Below are 20523 nucleotides of genomic sequence, written 5' to 3'. Positions count from 1 at the left end.
ACAGAATTAAACATCGGGGCTCCCTGGTGTTGCAGGTGTTAAGTCTCAGTGCTGTGAAGCTACTGCCAGCCACTGCAGCACGAGTTCAATCCCCAGCCAGGGAGCGACCCACATGGCGCAGCAGACCTCTCCTGTCTCCCCGCTGCTCCCCTCAGCAGTGGATTTCAGTCGGTCTGCCTGTTCTGTTCCCCACTCTGTCTCTGGTGGATCCTCTCACCCCCCCACACCTCTGGCCTGCACCCCGGTTCTTTTTTTTAAGATTTATTTATGCATACAAGAACTGGGGTACAGGCCAGAGGTGTGGGGGGTGAGAGGACTCACCCCAGACAGAGTGGGGAGCAGAACGGGCAGATGGACTGAAAACACTGCTGAGGGGAGCAGCGGGGAGACAGAAGAGGTCTGCCGCGCCATGGGGTATCTCCCTGGTCGGCCAGGAATCGAACTCATGCTGCAGAGGCTGCGGACAGCTTCACAGTGCTGCACTCAACCCGCTGCACCCCCGGGGAGGCCCTGCACCCCAGCTCTTGTATGCATAAATAAATAACCTGTCTCTTCACCTCTCTCTGCAGTTCTCTCTTGTGCTAATACCACTTTCCCTCTCCCTCCTGTCCTCCCTCCTCCCGCCTCTCAAGTGCTCTGCTCTCTCCCGTGTGGAGTCCTGAACTACAGAAAGTACGCCGCCTGGGTGGGTCTCAAGTGGAAACTCCGCCTCCTACAGCACAGTGCAGAGTCAGCAGTAAAATACAGCTTGACTGATACAGTCATCCGAGCAACAAATACCCTAAATTTGAAAATAAGTATTACAGCGCTGGCTCGGCAGGCCAGGAAATCTTACAGGCAAGTTGTTACCTTGGAAAGAGACCCTGCTTGCTTCCGGCCACCGCGCCTGCTTTCACTGCCCCGTCCGGTGTCGGCTCTTGCTCAGGGCGTGACTGGTTTTGCTCCGTGTTGGCTGCGAAGCCTCGGGTTTAACTTCCTGGTGAAATCCGCAGTACGTCCCCCATCTATCTTATGTTAAAATCGGTGTTTCTCTCCCACCCCTCGGCCACTGTTCTCCCCCGTCAGCGAGGCCACAAGAAGGCCGCACCTGAGCCCTCAGAGGGGGAGGGGGTCCTGCTCATGGCAGAGGTGGGAGCCGCCTGGACCAGGCAGCGTTCCTGCTCGGGCCCCAGCTGACCAGCACCCCACGGCCATCCCACGCTCAAGCACCTTGCTTTGTCCACCCCCGGCCCGGAAAGTCCGACGTAACTGAGACCTGATTTCCAAAGTCTCTTCCTGTTGGTATCCCCTGTCGCAGCAGCTGAGAAAGCACTAGGAAAACCAGGGCGATGCGTCCGTGGGCCCCAGAGAGTCCAGGGTAACCTGCTTCTTCCAGAATCTTCCTTGTGTGTTCTTGCAGGACCGTGCTTATCCACAGAGCAATGCTGACTGCAGCCGGAAACACTCTATCTTTACCGTGTGCCCTACGCGCCGCCTTTTGTGAAATTCTCACCTCCGTTACCCCACTGGTTCACCAGAGAGGGCCAAGCTAGTCTTCAGACACTATTTTTTTTTTTTTCATTATTCTCACACGTAATAAAGGAAAGCACATTCACCCTGGTTTTATCCTTGTGCGTTCTCAGGCTCTGTGAGCCGGGGTGACACGCGTGAGCCCACAAGTGCGTTTGCACCTGGACATTCATCCACCACTGGCCCAATCGCCTGCTGCCTGGCCCCAGGCACAGCCGTCACCTTTCTGATCTATGAACAAGGAAGATAAATCTCAGTCGAAGACAAAGTCGATCTCTCAGTAGCAGAAGTCCCCGTGGGCACTCGGGCCCAGGAGGTCCGGCCTGACGCTCAGGACAGGCTCTGTCCACCCGGCAGCGACAGGCGAGGCCGCCAGGCTGCAGTGAGACCACAGAGGAGAGGCTGACGGTGCGTGGACAGTGTTGCTAAATGTCCCCTCTGTTTTGAGAATGAAAATGTTCTGTGTCTACACTGGATCCTTCTGCCAGGACAATCATCAGCAGCCAGGAAAAGGAGTGACTTCTAGCTTCTCTGAATGTGAACACCTGCACCCCCATGAGGGGCGGGGGGGGAAGCCTGGAGCACCTGCCCTCTGGGCCACGTGAGGTCCGGCGGGGTCTGACCGTCGCGTTTAAGGACGTTACCCCGACGCCAAAGCGGATCTGCCCGCACACAGTGACGGAACAAAACCGCCAAAAAGACACGTCTGGCTGCAAAGCATGCACGCGACACACTTGTCCTCCCCGGGGTCAGCGCCTCTTGGGCGCCCCTTGGAGCAGACTGTCAGGCCCACCCAGGGCGGGGGACTCAGCAGGGGAGGGGGCCGGCAGCGGCTCTGACAGGCTGCCAGGAACACTGCTGTCCGAGACACGCTCCAGAACCACGGCCCCTGCCCGGCCCCCTGCGGGCGCAGCGGAGGTTGTCCTTCCCACTGGTGTGTGTCTGCACCAGTGTGTGGCTCCACGGGGGCCCTGGATTCACCAGGACCGCCTGCCCCGCCCACCTCCTTGCATGCCCAGGGCGCCCCGCACCCGAACCGTCCCCGTGCCCCACCTCCAGCCCAGCCTTGATGTGGCGGCAGAGTGTGTGGGGGGGCGTCTGCGTGGGCCTGGGCCCTGCTCCGGCGCACTGGCACTGACCTGTGACCGGAGCGTCGATGTCTAGCAAGTTCTTCTCCTGCCGCAGGATGGAGGCCCCCTCGGTGACAATCCTCAGCGCCACGCTCTCCTCCAGCCGGCCCTCCTTCATGAGGTGCGCCTTCAGCACGTCCACGCGTGGCTTCCCGTCGCCATCGAACACTTCCTTCGCCGTGAGCCGGTGGCTGGGAGGGAACGGGACAGCTGCAAGAGAAGGCGTCCGTCAGCACGGGCCGCGCTCGGCACAGGGCATCGGCCACCCGCACCCCCCACCCCGCGGGCCATGGCCCCCACGCCACGGCGCTGCGAGCCTGCGAGAGTCACCCGCCGCCCACGTCTCGGGCTGGGGGCCTCACGCTGCCTGTCGTCCAGCACCGCCTGAGTCAGCAGAGAACAGGCAGCAGCTGTTCTGATACAAGAAACACCCCCCCCACACACCGCCCCGGCCCGCTGGGGAGCAGCAGCCTCTGCAGCAGGACGCAGCTCTGCTCAGACCAGATGCCACCCTGGGTCTCAGGCCCGGAGGGGATGGAGGAGCACAGCAGAGGGACAGAGCAGGACCCACGACGCCAAGGCAAACCCCGGGAGTGCAGAGGGCAGGAAGGCCCTGTGCACACCAGCTGAGGAACCAGCTCGACCGCTAGGGGCCCCTGGCGCTGGGGCACTCAGTGTGTAGAAAGGCGGAGCGAGGGAACCCCACTCTGCTTGACTGGGCCCGGCCACTGCCCCTTCCACACCCCCCACCTCCTCCGGGGAGCTCCCCCCGCACCGGCCAGGGACGAGGCTCAGGGTGCAGGACAGCGAGGCCACGCCAGAAAGGGCCCAAGCGAGAGAGAGCCCAGGGGGCTGGGCTGCCCCCTCTACAGGGCTGGTTTCCAGGGAGCCGCTCCCAGTTCCTGACACACCCGGGGCCCAGCCCCAGGCTTGGGGGCAGTCCCTGCCTGTGCACCGGCGCACCCCGGGATGCGGGACAGAGGAGTTCCCCGCCCCATCCCGCCCCGGCTTCCCAAAGCTCCCCTCGAAGCAGCAAGATGCCTGCAGGTCCACGCCGAGGACGGAGCGAGATCAGAGATCCAGGAAAAAGGGAAGTGACGTGATGGCCACCAGCTGGACTTCCCTGCCCACTCAAGCAGAGGCTTCACCTCGCTGCCAAGCACAGCAGCAGGGGCCCCCGCTGCTGGTGCCTGGGCAGGCACCAGGCTGCGGGACACCCGGGGGACGGGCTCCAGGCTCCAGGGGTCCCAGGGGTCGAGCACCGGGCTCTGGGCTCAGAGGAACAGGCGGCGACCTTGGGCCCACACGGTGTTGACCTTGGGTGAGCTAATAACCCACTGTGGCTCCAGGCGCCCCGGCTGCATGGGGAGATTCTGGCTGTAAATTGCTCTAATATCTAATGCAAACAGGAGCGGCAGCAGGCGGCACGGCTGGGGTGTTGGTGCGATGCCAGGCGCAGGGGGCAGGGACGTCACCGTGGCGGGAGCCACCCGAGGAGCGGGCCAGACTCACACGCGCGTGTGTGTCAGCCTGGAAGGTCCCCTAACGTCGCCGGGGAGAAAGCAGAGGCGCAGAGACACTAAGTTCCTCGCCCAAGGTGACGGCCTGGGGTTGACACGCAGCGAGCGCCTGAGCGCCCGGGCCGGCAGGGCGGGCGCCGGAGTTCCGTGTCCAGGCACCAGCCGGACCGTCACGCGGCCAGACAAGGAGCTTCGTCGCCTTGAAACTCCAGCAGAGCCCGAGAGCGGTTTCTTACAAAGACCACTTCTTCGTTTCAAAAATTACTTCGGGCAGCTGAAGGCCGGACAGACGTATCGCCAAGGGCTGACGTAAGTAAAGGCCCGTGGGCGCGAGGACAGGGCGCGAAAGGAAAGCGGTCCCGGCATTCGGCGAGGGGCCGAGGGTCAGCAGGCCAGCCTGCTGGGGGGAAGCGGCCTCTCGGGTTTCCTGGGCTCCTCTCTTTCTTGCCCCACGTCCTCGCCTGTGAGGACAACATGGGAACTTTTCCACGGCTGCGCTTCTGGCCTTGGTTCTTTATCTGTACTTGGTTTGAACTTAGAAAGGAAACCTGGCTGGCAACGTCCCCAAACCCTGGATACAGGGCAGGGCGGGCTGAGAAGACTCCAGAAGGCCCGGGGCCCAGCGAAAGCTGCCTGACCAGGTGTAGCTGGACGGCGGAGGAGGCCGGGCAGTGGCCGGGCCTCAGGCCCTCAGGCGCCAAGGCGGCCACTGCGGGGTCAGCCGACCAGCCCGGGGCCTGCCACACTCGCCCACCAGCCGGCTGGTGAAACTTGACTTCGGAGCGTTAGAACCGGGCCCTCAGCGGGCGACAAGCGAGAGGCGAGCAGGGAAGGAAGCTCTCGGGTCTCCAGGCTGGCAGGGCCCCCCCCCCACCGCAGGTCTGTGGCCTCCAGAAACCGCCGACCCCTGCTCTGAGGCGCCACCTGCTCGGAATCCGGGAGCTGCTTCCAAGCCAGGGAGGGAGGGAAGAGCGAAGCCAGTCAGAGGCTCCCCCAGCTGACGCGGGCCGCAGGGAGCCGGGTCCTCGCGGTGCACAGATGGCGCGGCCGGCAGGGAGTCCAGCTGGGCAGCGTTGGTGCCAGGGGCGAGCACGGAGATGCCGCCAGCCGGGGGGACGTTCTCCAGGACAAAAATAAGAGTGGCCCCTGTTGGTGTGTCCCCACACCCCTTTGGGCGCAGAGAGAAACCGCCGGCCGCGCACAGGTCAGGCTTTGCTTTCTCTGTCCTGCCGAGGCACCATGCAGGCCTGCGCCAAAAACTGAGCAAAAACACCCGGGCAGAAACGCAACGTGTCTGGAAAACGCGCCTTCCGGCGGCCATGTGAAGGGAGAGGCGCTGAGAGGCGCAGGGAGTCCCCCCTCCGCCGCTGAGGCCGCAGGACGCTCTCAAGGCCCCGGCCGGGTGGGCCGGGGCGGGGAGACCTGCCGTGCATGCTGGTGAGAATTCAGAAGTACGTGTCGATATGCGGGAGACTGTCCAGATCAAGTTTCTCGTAATAGCCGGGTAAGCACCAAATACAGAGTTTTACGACGGGCTTCTTAGAAGCTCCCGGAAAAGAGAGAAACACCTTCCCGGCTCGCTCCACTCCACCATTCCCACTCCTGTCGCTTCCTTTCCCTGGGGATGAAACATCCAGCGGCTGACGTGTGGCACCAGCGAGTCCTTGGCGTACGCCTCACCCCAACCCCACCACTGCAGGCCGCGCCGGCCACCCCCAGACAGGGCACCTGCTGCCGCCCGTCCCCCCACCAGAGATGCCGGCTCAGCACTGGGCGCTGCCCTTCAGGACACGCACCCGACGAGGTGGGGACTGGCCTGGGCGCCCCGCGTCCCTATGACACCGCCTCCACCAAGGCTGCTGCAGCTCCGTGGTCGCCAGAGAGCCGGGCCATGCAGTGCAGCCACCCCCAGCCCCCGCCTCCTGGACATCCTGCCTGTCACACTGGCTGCTCCAACTGTCAGTCACTCAACAACCACCAGCCCCTCCGGCAAGGACCTCTGCCGGGCAGCGAGGCAGGTGGGAAGGGCAGTGGAGCAGTGCAGCCCCGAGGGGCCGGCTGGGAAAGGAGAGGCCTCCCTCGGGGGCGGCCGGGCTCCTGGAGCCTTTAGCGCAGCAGCACATTCCTCTCATCTATAAAGAACAGCTGATTTTCAGATAACTTACAAGAGCAGGTTCTGGTTTTTAGGCAGGCGGTGAGAAGCAGACCCTGCGCGTTGCTAGACGCCAGCTACGCGTGCACCAAGCCCTCCAGCACGACACTTGGCACGCACGGGCCCTCGCCCCGCGACTGTCTAAGGGAGGAGAGGCTCCCCGCGGGAGGCACTGCCGACCTCGCTGTCGGGGCCCAGTGCTGAGCAGGGACGTGTGACTCCCATCCTCTGGTGGAAGGCCCCGCCGCAGGGACACGTGTGTTCCCACCAGTGTGTGTGCGGGCACAGCCGCTAGCACGGACTGGGGTGCAGGGACAGCCTGCAGTCTCCGCAAAGCCCAGGCAGGAGCGCCCTGTGCATGCCCACCCTGCTTCTCGGCCGCTGGGCTCCCACCACAGCTGTCGGCACCCGTGGGATGAAAACCTCCGCCCCGCCCCCCACCCCCTCAGCTGAGCTTCGTCCTGGCGGCAGAGCCTCGGTGCCACTCACACTAAAAACCTCCTCATGGCAGGTCCATAAACAAGACTCCAACTGACCAACCTGCTGGGGGGCTCAGACTGTGCCCATGACCTCCGCCTGCGAGCAGGGAGCCCGGAACCCTCCCCTGCGCCCACCTGCACAGGTGCTGACCCTCAGACACGGCCCGGCTGACTCCCGGGAATGTACATGAGCCACAGAGGCGCGGTCCCTCCGACGGCCCCTGACGTGGCCAGAACATCCCGTCCTCTGGTTTAGAGAATGTTTCTCACACACGGTGGGGTCCGAGCCTAAGTCCAAACTATTCACGAGCAGTTCTTCCATAAAGATCGGACACGGATTAAAATCTCTGGTGCAACTACAAGGGCTGAATGCTAACAAGTAAAATAGAGCACCGTGTCAGCAGGTGCGCAGCGGCCTGTCACCTGGACTTCAGAGTAAAGGTCACTTCAATGTGCTAATCATGGCTGCTCCCGGCTCCCCACTTGCGCCTCTTCTCAGGCTCGGTCCATCCCTGCGTCTGAGGCTGGGGGCACCACAGGCAGGGCTGCCTCCCTCCACCACTCGCCCCTCCGGAGTCTTGGAATCCTGGGTGGCTCACAATTACCAGAGACACCGTGAGTAGCCCACGTACTGACTTACGTAACAGTGATTCAACACCAGGGAGGATGTGGCCAGGTTTTAAGAATTTCAAAATTTTTCTGCATTACTGAAAGCTCACAACTGTCTTGCTGTCGTTAAAATGAACATGTTACAGGCCTAAGTCCAGTGCGGAACGTGGCCAGGTCAATCACAAGTTCTTTTATAGATGCACATGATAAAGCAAATTTACATTTGTTGGTTTTGACAGGTGACGTTGGGTATGCAGATGAAGAACTGTAATTCAACAACTTTTCTGTAAGTAGACTGAAAAATGTAACTATGAAACCAAAGCTGTGCTGTCTTGTAAGGGTCTATTCTATAGTGTTACGCTTCGGTAAATAAACAGAACAGTCGGCAGAGTCCAGCTACACCAGCAGGCACCACACCGCGCGGGCCTCAGAACGAGAAGTGATTACAGCGACACTTCCAACGAACGGCATTTCTAGACATCTTTGCAATAGCAGAATTGTAATAAGGCGTAAAACTCTGGGAAGAATTCGGTCAGAGGACTTTTTATTTATTTTTTTCCCTTGGGCATTTTCCTTTTCCTCTGGAGAAGTATGTCACAGGAGGAGATTACCATCAAGAAACAAACAAGATACTTTCAGACAAGCTGAATTTACTTCCCAAGGGAACGGGGCCCTGAGAACACAATGATCGTCCCTCAGCAATGACGAGTATCCAGAGCCTCCCCACTTCAGTTAACCTGAGACACGCCGTCCTTTCTGGACATCTCGGAGTCGGGGCCGAGAGCTGCGAAGTATAAGCGAACTCTGTCTCCGTGGCGTGGGGCTGTTTGGTGAGAAAGTCTTGAGCACAAACTTCAGAAATCTCTGGATTAAAAATAGCAAGGCAGCAGCCACACGCAACACGTGCCTTCTCAGCCTCAACCCCGATCTCAGGAATCGATAGGGAAAAATCAGCGCGTGCCCACGCACAGCTCTTTCTGTCACTCGGCCGTGGGCCCCGCGTCTGCCCACAGACCCACTCCCTGCGGTTAGAACACCTACAGCCGTCACAGGAACTCATTCTTTCACGAACAGGCCATCTCTTCTGTGAAAGTTTTTATGAAATGGCAAATCTATTCCCCACTGATGTGAGTCCTAAGCGGCATTTTACATGTTACCATTTTTGCACATAAAAGGTGATTTTTGCTTGAAAAATTAGTAAGCTTGGCACAGACCCTGGTATCTGTGTGCCAGCGAGAAGCAAAGATGGAAATACTGTGCCTCATGGCTGCCCTCCAGGGACCCAGGGCCCGCTGGCCCCGCCCGGCCCGAGCGTCTGCTGGCCCAGCGTTGCGGGGAGACCAGGCCCCAGGCCCAGGTCCCAGCAGGCCCACACGGGTGCCCGCAACTGCCTGGCTCTCGGCCACCATCGCTCAGAACCTCGCCTCCATGAGCCCCCAGGGCCCCGCACCTCACGCGGGCAGTCCCCAAATTTTGCCCTGACGCCATTCCACGCTCAGGGAGTTCACGAGCGCACGGCACTGTCCTCTCCGCGCCAGCCCCACCGGCCTTCCATGGAACTAGTCGGTTCTGATTTACGAGTCAAAGGTACTTCGGAACCCAGACGGAGGGAAACGGGTGACTCTCCAACGACACTGCAACCGACGGCAGTCCCTCCCCGAGAAGGTCGCTCTGGAGAGCTCCTGCCTGGGGCCGGGCGTCTCTCGGACACGAAAGACGTTCTCGAGTGAGAGAGGGCCTAGCGGCTGGGAAGATGATGCCGGCTGGGGGTTCGCAAGCAACAGCAGCCTCGCCCTCGGCTGACACCCGCCACCTCGCCGACAAGCAGGGAACAGCCTGCCCCGCGGAATCCCGAGGATGCACTTCGGCAGAATGAGACAAAGGGCCTCTCTCCTCGAGTCTGGGGAAACTTCGGTGGCCCTAGGAGCTTGGGAAAAGGGAACAGAACAAGCGGCCTGGTTCAGATCTCAAAGGACGGTGTCATAAAGGGGGCAGTGAGCAGCCAAACTACGTCACATGCCCGGGAGGGTTAGCCCAGGGCCAGGCCAGCAGGGACGAGACCGGCCTTGGAGTGCTGCCTCCCGTCCCAGACGCGACGCGGTCTCACAGGTGACCCGTGTGACTGCCGGCGGCGCGATGCCGACCCAGCGCCAGCAGAAGAACTCTCCGCGGGACAGCAGCGCTTCAAGATTTCAGACCCATAATTTCAGAAAACAGCTCCAATCTTTCATCAAAGAACATTCCATTTGTGATAGCCATCTAGGAATATATATTGTATATTTTCTATATATACAGGTTTAGCAATATCTACAAAGACTTTCACAATCATCTTGGGTTGCTGAACTCTATATAGTAGGAGTTATTTTTCAATATGTATGTCGTATGTTATACGCAAGAAACAACGTAATAAAGATGATTCTTTACTAGAATGTTATTAATGCTGTGCATGGAACCCGCTTCAGTAAAAAAGACACTTTAGATGGTTACACTTGGGACCCCTGAATGGCACTTCTCAGCCTCCCTGAGAGTCAGAAGTGGTTCAGGATGGGGCCTCCCTGGTGGCGCAAGGGGTTAAGCACTGCACTGTGAAGCTGTCCGCAGCCTCTCCAGCACGAGTTCAATACCCAGCTGGCCAGGGAGCTACCCACATGGCATGGCAGACCTCTCCTGGCTCGCCTGCTGCCCCCTCAGCGGTGTATGTCAGTCCGTCTGCCTGTTCTGTTCCCCACTCTGTCTCTGGTGAATCCTCTCACCCCCCCCCCCACACACCTCTGGCCTGTACCCCATCTCTTGTATGCATGAATAAATATATCTTTAAAAAAAAAAGTCCACTCGAGCAATAGCCATGGCGGGCTGCAGGCTGCTGACAGGTTGATGCAGATGTCAGATACTGGGCCTGTCCTGTGGAAGAACATCACACACACACACACACACACACAAGCATACGGGACGGTGCAGAGTACATGTGTTCTAACAATGTAGACGTGCGTGAGTGCATGTGAGCCCCCAAACCTGCTCCCCTCCACCCACCGAGCTCTAGTCCTGGGGTGCGTAAGGAGTGTGGTTCTGACCAGCGGAGGCTGCATGCACGCCCCCCCCCCCCCACAGCGGGCACCCGCTCCTGTAGGCCCCGCTCCCTGGCCAGGTACCCTGGCGCCCGCCTCCCAGACACACCCCTTACAGAGGGGAGGATCTGACTTTGATGTGCTTTCATGAGCTAGAATGTGCAGATTTCACAGGTAAAAGACATGCCCCAGCGCCAGCCCCTTCACTTCAGTCTAACGAGCGCCTGTCCCGATGGCAGCACGTGAACGAGCACTTTCCTGCACTCACTGTTCTTTCTGGACTGAAATTCATACCCACAAAATGGGGCGAGTTGGAGAAAATCACATGTGGCAAAGCCAGTCAGAGCAAGAAGATGCCGGTCACGGACATCCGTCAGCAAAGCATCGGACAGAGACAGACTCGAGTCCCGGGGCTGCCGGTGATCAAGGGGGCGCTCTGGGGCCAGGGAGGGGGCGGAGAGGGCGTGACACAAGAGGGGAGTAAAACTAATGTTAGAAACGCTCCGATAACAACACGAAAGCAGCATGAAACTGAAAAAATAATAAAACGAAATCCAAGGCGGAAGAGGAGAAAATTCGAGTCACGAGATGCTCATCCCCAAAACTGCGCCCTCGGCCATGCCCAGGGAAACCCAGACCCGCCTGCGGCTGCTGCCACAAGGAGAGTCTGTCGTGCGGGAACCCCGGGACTCCCACGCGGGGGGCTGCGGCTCGGGGCTACCTCTCCTTCTACTGTCCGTCGGAAATAACTGGACGGCAACATCGAGGGCTTTGAGGCTATTTTTACTCATTGAAAGAAATAACTGATACTTTGATAATGAAGACTTTTTAACAGTCCAGAGCGCCATGAAAGTTCAGGGGAAATTAAAGGAAAATTAAAGGAAGAGAAGGAAAGAAATCGGTGCCACAGCTCGAGGAAGGTAAATCTGAGCAGCTCACCAAAGTGCCGGAGTAGACGGTGCTGACGACAGACACCCCGCCCCAGCGAAATCCTGAACAGCATGTGAATTTACTAGAGCGACTCCCCAAAGGTCGGCGATGACTACCCCACCCCCCCCCCGCCACGTGGCCGAGAGGGACCCAATTACCATCTCACACCAAGTGGTAAACAACTCACAGACGATGCCCAGCCTCCCCGGGCCCTGCTGAAGCCTCTAATGACCCTCGGGGTGGGCCCACTTGGGAGACAGAGACGTGCCGTAGGCGCAGAGACAGAGTCTCGGGTCAGAGTCTTCTCGAGAGGCTAATTCAGCAGGCGTCGGGCAGGGCTGGTGTTGGTTTGCAGCAGCCAGGGGCTCCCCCAGGGGCGCCGATGCCGGTCACCAGTGAACGCAGGACAGCAAGCCGAGCCGCGGCCACGTCTGCCCCCCCAGCAGCTGGGGAGACCCCGCGGGTGTTATTCACACCTATCTGCTCGGGGGGCCGAGGGGATGAAGTCGTCTGGAACAGGGCAAAATCTTATTTTGTGAAAGTCAATAACCAAGAAACAGGCGCCTAAGAGGGGGTGAGAGAGGGCAGAACAGGAGACGCAGAGCAGGGCACCGCAGGCCCGGCAGGGTCAGATCGTGAAGGGGGCTCGATGAGCAAGCAGGACGCTAGGGCGCGAGCCGTGGCCGGCACCGACGATCCGAGCCTGGCGGGGCGCAGACGCTCGGCGCATGCTGGGGGGAGAAAGTCTGCCGGTCATGAGATTTCCAAAGGGGCCAAGACCCCTCTGTGCAGCTTCCCACGGCCACGGGTGAGTGGGACTCCCCGCCCTCCCCGCACCCCACCCCCGGCCCGTCGAGGTCTCAGCGCGTGCTCACCCGGACGGGGAACGCCAAGGCCGTGTTACTCTGGGTGCCACATGTCTCCCCAGCCCCCAGACACAGCGGTCCGGCCACCCCAGTTACGCAGCCCTGCACACGTGCCTGCTTCCCACAGACTGCTGCGCGGGGAGGCACGGGGTGGAAGCAGGAGCTGGGGAGGCCAGACTGTACCCCAAATGCACCTGCTGCATGATCTCAGGCGCAGTGTTTAAATTCTCTGGACCAAAGTTTCCAGGTCTCTGTACTTTGTGCCTGGCACACGGAGGATTAAATAAACTAATATTTGTAAGGTGCTCGGGAAATGGCTGGCACCGTGACGTGACTGCTCCGCAGGTGCCCTGTGCCCACGAGCACCGCGCTAGCGGCACCCCCGCCCCTTCCCTTACGCAGCCTCCTGATCATCCCTGCTCGCGCGTCACAGCACCGTGCCTACACCTGCGCACCCGCGGGGGCAAGCTTGGTGCGCGCTCTGGTCGCCAAAACACAGCGCTTGGATTTTTTTCCTACTTTGTTTCCTGTTAATCTCCTGGCCCTTAAAGCACCCACCCTTGCGCCTGCCCGGGCGTCTTCAGACCTCGGAGCCCACAAGTCCCCCAGCCAAGGGCAGAGCTGGGTGCGAAGCTCTACACATGCGCGGATCTGAGAGCCGGCTCACAGCGTCGTCCCCAAAATCACTAGGCCCACCCAGACGCCTGCTGTGTGCTGACAGCCCGGGCTCCCCACACTCCTGCCTCGGGGGCTCCTGCTCTGCTCGCCCAGGGCCGCCGGCGTCCAGCAAGGGTCAGTGGGGACAGGGCCCAGGTCCAGCTCTGAGCCTTGAGCCCTGCCCAGGTCCAGGAGGCGGGCGTCGAGGGGGCACTGCCCAGGCCGAGCCAGCACGGCCACACAGCTTGTCCTGGATGCACGATCATGGGTGCACGCTCAGACATCACCCTCTCCTCCAAGGCAGCAGTGCACCCGGGGCACCCACTGTCCTCCAACAACTTCCAGGTGTCTGTGACGCTGTCCAGCCACTCCTTCCGTGACGACACTGGCGCTCCCTGCTGGGCCCAGAGGCAGAGGCCGGGCATGTCCTGCTGCACCCAGGACTGTGCGTCCCCAGGGGCCCTCGAGAAGTCGCCCCAGGGCGGCTCAACCTGGTGCTCCGGTGGCTCAGACAGGCCAGGGCAGCCCGGGGACAGGAGGCCCGAGAGCCCAGGCCAAGCTCTGGCGCCACCAGGACACGTGCTGACAACAGGGTCAGTGCTGGGTCCTGCAGACCCCCTCAGAAGCTGCACACGCTACCGGGCCTCGCAGCTCGGTTTAACCCGGGGCAGCCCGTCACGCCTGCACCCCACTCTGTTCCCTCAGAGCAGTCGTGCTGATGCAGGGCCTCCTGCAGGCCTACAGCAGACAAACTGCCAGCTCAAGTCTTCCCGACAGAAGTAGCCGGTGGCGACACGGGGTATTTAATAACAGAGGGTATCAGCAAAACGGATCAGAAATTTTCATCAAAGTCATGGACCTGCCAGTTCATCAGCCGAGGAGAAACTGCCAGGGCCTGTCGATTTCCAGAAAATGGGGGAAAACCTGCTTCTTTCCCATCTCCACGTACTCTGTGGCCACCACGGGAATGGTGACCGCACTGGGATGAGTTCATGTCGCTGGCCTCGACGGGCTGTAATTCTGCCTCCACGCTGACGCCGTGGCGCGAGAACACGCCCTCAGGTGGGCTGGGGCCCAGCCTGGTCTGAAGACACTCCAGGCTTGGCCGGTGTCCTCCAGGCCAGGGGCGACACGTCCCCGGTGTTTTCTCTCAATTCAAGCCAGGCGCAGTGCCCACTGTCGTTGTCTTACTTTGACTGCTCCACCCAACGGGGAGATAAGTCATCGTTGTAGTGAAAAACAATTTTATGAATTCTGAACTTTGTATATAAGATGCTGAACTTCAAAGAAGCTCGCACACTGGAGTGGCATCAGCGCAAGTTCACATTTCTGAACATTCCCAGGCGGTGGCACCTCCGTCCACTTCCCTAGCCCGGTGCGGTGGGGCTCAGTCCCGAGAGTAAGACAGAAGGGGCTCACCGCACGTGGGCACAGCAGAGCGCGGGGCCGGATGTAACCCCCAGGCCCGACGGCAGCCAGGCCTCTGCGCCAGAGGTCGGACATGCCTGCCAACGCGGGCGTCACAGGAGTCGCGGCTTCCCTTTACAAGACGTGCGAGGAAGAAGGGACTCAAGAGTCCCCCGAGGACAGAATCCGCTGCCGTCCTTGCCCTTCGCCCGGGCCTGCTCCTGCATGTTGGCGGGGGCAGCTCTGCCTCCTGACGGCCAGCCCACCGCTCGTGTTCGCTCAGGCTCAGCGCCAGGGGCAGTTGTGTGGGGCAGCCGTGGCTCCCCGGGGCTCTGGACCCCGTCTGTTCCCCCAGGCCCGGGCCTGGGGTGAGTTCTCCACACTCACTGTGCCGACCGCCCCGCCTGGAAGTGCAGCCCACTTTAACTCCGCCCTCGGAGGCCCGGGAGAGCGGACGACGGTGCCGCCCGTGGAGCCCCAGCACAAGGGCCACGTGTGCTCCATCCAGGAGCCTCAAATGGGGTTTGCCAAGAGGGCCGTCGCCAGCACCCCAGCTCCGTGCAGAGACCACCAGGAAGACCCCCCTGGGCTGCAGGGCTGGGAACCCAAGGACACGCTGTCTCCACCTCTTAGACGGGAGGCCTCACGCTCACGAAGACTGGAACCAATTCACCCCAGCAGCGGGACTCGGGGGCGCCCCCTCTCTGGGCGATGGGACTTGGCTTCAAGTCTTCTCAGGACATTGTCCTGTGGGGCCACGGAGCTGAGCTGCACTGAGGACATGGTCTCCTACTCTGGGGCGCTGACGGCGATATTCACCACGAGCGAGGCGGACGATGTGCAAACGTTAGCTGACGACAAGCGGCGTGTGTTTTTAAGCCAAGAAAAATATGCCTGGAAATTTTTAATACAAATTAGGATGAAAATACAGAAAGAGCCATCTGAGCCGACATGCGAAGTGAGAACATACTCATCCGTCCATCCAGAAGACACTCAGCGACACAGAGAAGGTACAGACTTCTCGTGCCAGGGAAAACTTGTACCCAAGCGCACGAGGTTATTACCAAATCCCACACTGGCTCGGTTAATACAAGTCCTGCTGATTTCCTCCCAAGTCCCTCCTAGCATTAAAAAATAATCCAGAATGTTCTGTATTTCCTCTTGTACCTAATTACCTAGTAACCATCTAGCTATTTCTTAAGCAAAACATAATTTATTCTTAAGTGGTTACCGTGCAACCATTCTCTCTCCTCTGTGCAGGCAGAGACAAAGGGAACGGGATAGACTGCAGAGACGTGGACCCCAAAGCGGGCGTGTCACCACGCTACATCACAACGTGCCCTTTAACCTCATAAATCTAAACTGCAGTTTGACCTGTTGTATAAACGTGCGGTCTAACAAAGCTAAAGCCACCTTCTCCACAACAAACCTCAAATTGCTGATAGGATGAACTTGTTCTGAAAGGTCGTTGGACTGCTTTAAATGTGCGATACTTCATAATACAGTGTGGAAATGCCACTTAGCAAAGATCGAGAGACGTGTCGGTTTCAGATAAAAGCCATGCCACTGCAGGCAGCACTTGAGCAGGAGAGAAACCTGAGCCAGGCTGCATGGGGCTGAATTTAGAGGACCTTGCATTAAGCAGGCATGTGACTTAATTAAAGGAGAAAAGCCCCTCGCCTTGAATGTGTGTGCCAGCGGAGAGTATCTCGCTGAAGATCTGAGAACGACGATGCTTCCGGGGCAAGGCTCTGGCTGACCCACACATAAATGCACAGGAAACTGGTGCTCTCCGCCCGTGAGTGACCCATTTCCGGTGACCTCCCAAGCGGAGCGTGGCCCTACAGACCACCAGGGGAGCAGCCTGGTCCCCAAACGCACCTCCCTTACACAAAGGACCTCCCCCGTCTGCAGAGAGGGGACCGTTCCAGAGCAAGCATCCGGTGGTGATAGCCCGTGAGCACGAGCACACTGGTGTGAAGCCTGCATTTTCTGTTCTTGCCCCCAGTCCTGGGCCCTGGTCGCCAGACTGAGGGCCCTGCCTTCCAAACCCATGTGAGTCCTTCAAGTGCCTTTCTACAACTGTTCTCTTACTAAGAAATGACCTTGTGGGCCCCCCTATTGGCACAAGGGTTAAGTCTCAGCACTGTGAAGCTATCTGCAGCCACTGCCCAGCAAGTGTTCAATCCCCGGCCAGGGAGCTACCCACATGGCGCAGCAGACCCCTCCTGTCTCCTCTGCTGCTCCCCTCAGCAGTGTGTTTCAATCTGCCTGTTCTGCTCCCCACTCTGTCTCTGGGGAGTCCTCTCACCACCCCCACACCCTCTGACCTGCACCCCAGCTCTTGCATGCATAAATAAATAAAAATAAATCTTTAAAAAAACATGTCCTTGTGGTTGTAACAGTCTACTGCGTAGAGAAATAAAATCACCAAACCTCTATGGCTGTATCAGAAGCCATTTTAAGACAGAAGCCACGGTGCTGTCAACAATTGGGGACATAAAAATATGGCAGACTCTGAAGGAAGGATGGCAACCTGGAGCATGCTGGGCTGAACGGTGCTGGCTCTGAGAAGCCTGCAAACATGCTGAAGGAAGGAGCTCCCAAGGGCAGACACTGGGCGCTCCAAGGGTTCCTAACCCGGAGCACTTCCCTGTGGCATCAGGAGCTCTGAGCATCGGGATTTACCAGAATTGTATAAAATAAGAGCTTAGTGTCCCCACCTGCCAGGATCTGTCACCGCCAGGCCACACTGGGGGGCGGGGCCCACCGCCAGAGGCAAGGCTCCAGGCGTCTCCCTATGCAGCTCTCGGTCACCGCATTCGCCAAGTAACAGCGGCCTTCGCAGAACTTTCGGGGAAAGGTTGAGCTCTGAGGCCATCAGGTCCAGCTCTGTATGAGAGCGAGCCCATGGAGTGGGGTTCACTGTCCCCCTATAGATGGGGGCCCCCTGCCTGGCCGGGCGGCCTCCCCGCCCAGTTCCTGGGCTCCATCCGTGACAGGAGGGACAGGTCAGCAGGCCCCACGTTCCTTCCCTTGTGCGGCTCACCTGAGGGCAACCGTCCCAGCCGCTGAGCTGACCGTGACCCGGGGCGGCCCCAGGCCTACAGCCTTGGGGGACACTGGAATAACAGCCCCAGTGAGAGGCAGGGGTGCTGCAGGGTGCCTCAGCCAAGCCCTGTGCCCACCCCCACACCTCCTGCTATGAGGCTCCAACCCAGCGACCAGCGACCAGGACGGGGACAGCGCCCAGAGCAAGCAAGGGAGGGGAGAGAGCAGAGGCGCGGGAGAGATTACACGTGCGGTCAGGAAGGGCGCAGCCCGCGCTCCCGCCCTCCCCGAGTTGAGAGGAAGGTGTTTGATCTTCACTAGTAAACAGGAGGCAGATAAATGACGTCCTCTCGGGAAAGCCCCTAAGGCTGCACGGCGGCCTGACCGCGGTCAGAGCTGGGACGCGGGAAGGTAGCCGCTCGCCAGCCCCCACGGCAGGGCTTCTCCCTTGGAGATGTTTGGTTACACCCAAGTCTCCCCGCGCTTCTCATGGGCACCGGGGAGGCTGGATGATAATTACCCGCAGTGGCGATTCCGCTCTAGAAACAAGTCACTCAGAGGACACAGCGGGGAAACCCCGTGTGGGCCGTGGAAAATATGGCTGGCCAGCAGCCAGGGAGGCTGGGAAGACACACCCCGGCGGCTGCAGGGAGCAAGCAGGGTGGGCTTCTCCCCGGGGACAGGAGTGGGCTGTGGAGAGAAGCGATGTGACAGAGAAAGGGGAGGCTTGGGGTGACCCGCAAACCCCCCCCCCACACACACACACACACACACGGGCCTTCGAGATCACATGCGGGAGGCCTGAGCGTGTCCACTCCCTCTGAAGCTTCTGTCGAGTGCGGGGGCGGGGCTGAGCGGTCTGGGGAGGGTGCTGGACTCTGGCTTTGCCGCTGGGCAGAGGAGCAGAAGGGACGGGGCCCCAGATTCACAACCACATCTGAAAGGCCAGGAGAGTCCACACTATCTCACGCATGCAGCTGGAAAGCACACTTAAAGAACAGCTTGAAAGGCCAGTAAGACTGTGGCCCATGGGATAAAGAGGATAAAAAGTAATCAGGAGAGACCTTCAGACACACCTGTGTTAGTGACACCTCTGCTGTCCACAGCAGCCACCGCCCAGCTCTTAGGAGAATGGGACAGAAGTGCCTGAAATCCCACCAAGATATTTAAAGAAAATGTAACACTGAGTTAACAATTCATCAAATACTGTTGACATTTCCATAAAAACCCACTACTCCCACTCCAATGGTGGTTGGCCAAGCTGTGCTGTTTCCAACTCAGACCTCCCTGATGATATGGTCTGTCCCTCACACCCAGAACACTCTAGAACGTTAAGGAAACATACTGAACACTGAACACGACAGGAATGAAACTTCAGTAACATCTCTTCTGTCTCGGCAACCAAACCCGGCTCGGGTGTTAGGAACTGGGTAACCACAGCCAGGTCAAAGGAACGCCCGCGCGCACTTACTTTCTAGAGACAGTGTTGGAATCCGTTCTGGAAAATACTAGGAAAAACGAACGAGGACAAACCAAAGGGAATTACCCTGTTCTTCAGGATGACTGGATTGTCATAATACAATCTCGGCATGACATGAAGCGGCATCTCTTCCATCTGGACTTCTGCAGAATCGCCTCTGTGGAATTATCGCTTCCCCGGAACAGTGAATCACGGTGCCATCCGAGGTGGACACGAAGGCTTTTGTTCCTAGAGCTCTGTTTTCTTTACAAGAAAGCAGCCTCAGGCGTGGTCAGCACCTAGGGCACAAGCACGCCGGACACAGCTGGCCCTGGGGGCCGGCCGGCTAGCTGTGCCGGCTGGAACGGTGCAGGCTGATTTCCTACATCTGGGTTCTTGCTCTCAACTTGCAAAATGAAATGGTAGACTTCAAACTCCAAATGAGACGCTCCCCACAGCCCCTTCGCAACGAGACATGCAAAAGCTTAACTGGGGTGCATTAAGAGCGGCCCTGACTTTGCATGAAATGTAGTCAAATGAGTGTTATTGAACATCCATAATGATCATTTTCCATGAAGCTAAATACTTATAATCACAAGGTTTGATTAACATACTCTGGTTTCTTGCATGCCAAGTTGTCATTATAATCAGAAAATGAAAGAAATTGTCTCCAATTAAATACACAACAGATGATCGCACTTGGGAAGAAAACACGTTTCACTGCCACTTATACAGTTAAGATTACAAATACATAGGAATATTTTCATGATAAGGAAAGAAAACTATCCAGCAGTCTAATTTCTGCAACCCTTTTACATTTTCAAACCCTGCGGAAAAGTTCTAAGAACGCGTTCTTAAAATAAGACTATATATACCCAACGCTTTGTTTTCCACAATTACTTGACAGTTTGTTTTTCCTCTTGTTCTTTTGTGTGGTTTATTTGCTAAAATAATCCAAGGGGAATGGGGAAATTAGCCTATTCCTTTTTCACCAGAAACATTTCTCAATTTCTATTTTAACCCTTTTTAATAAACTGAAATGTAACCTCTGAAGTAGATCACAGTATTGACATTAAGCTTTAACAGAATTACTGATGCTTCTCACCTGGAGATGAGTGAGTTTTAATAAAGGGATCTGGCATTTCTGCTATTCAAGGAAAATATACTTATCTGGGTACAACTGGCCTATGCAAACAGCTTTCTTCTTCCTTAATTATTCTTTGTACCTACCACAGGAAAATGAAACACTGGCTATTTTACCTGCCAGTTTCCCAACTCACATAAGGATAGCGTCTGCTGTGGATACGCTTTCTCAATCAGTCACACACACACACACACACACACACACACACACACACACAAACACACCCAAGTGGAAATGATCCACACTGAATGAGGGCAGCAATGCCAGTCATGCCAACAGGTTTCATAAACTTACAGTTCAGCCTTAAGGTCTGCACTGTAAAATGCTGGCTTGGCCCAAATAACTCCCTTTACTCCGAATTCCTCCGGAGGCTTTACGGGAACCCTGTCCTGTGTAATTAAACCATGAAAACGTCCAAATGTTCCACTAAGTCACTCTGTATCAGTCTTGCACCCACAATTCCAGAGCACAGGGCATTTTTCTCCTGAATGCTGTGAGCTGGACCTAAATCACAGACAGCACTGTAAACCAAGGTTGCCTCAGTA

At 58.2% G+C, this 20523-nt stretch overlaps 1 protein-coding gene across 1 annotated transcript in view; it reads right to left on the bottom strand.

Annotated features, from left to right (window-relative positions):
* PPP3CA (protein phosphatase 3 catalytic subunit alpha) overlaps positions 1-20523 on the bottom strand; it is a 150615-nt gene that overhangs the window by 57362 nt on the left and 72730 nt on the right. Inside the window, exon 2 of the mRNA XM_037509633.2 lies at positions 2649-2849. Within this exon, the coding sequence (XP_037365530.1) occupies positions 2649-2849 (201 nt within the window). The remainder of the gene's footprint in view (positions 1-2648; positions 2850-20523) is intronic.

The sequence above is a fragment of the Talpa occidentalis genome, unplaced genomic scaffold, assembly GCF_014898055.3.
Source record: "Talpa occidentalis isolate TD23 unplaced genomic scaffold, MPIMG_talOcc4v2.1 talOcc4.13, whole genome shotgun sequence".
Classification (NCBI taxonomy): domain Eukaryota; kingdom Metazoa; phylum Chordata; class Mammalia; order Eulipotyphla; family Talpidae; genus Talpa; species Talpa occidentalis.
This window is presented reverse-complemented; position numbering and strand designations above follow the sequence as displayed.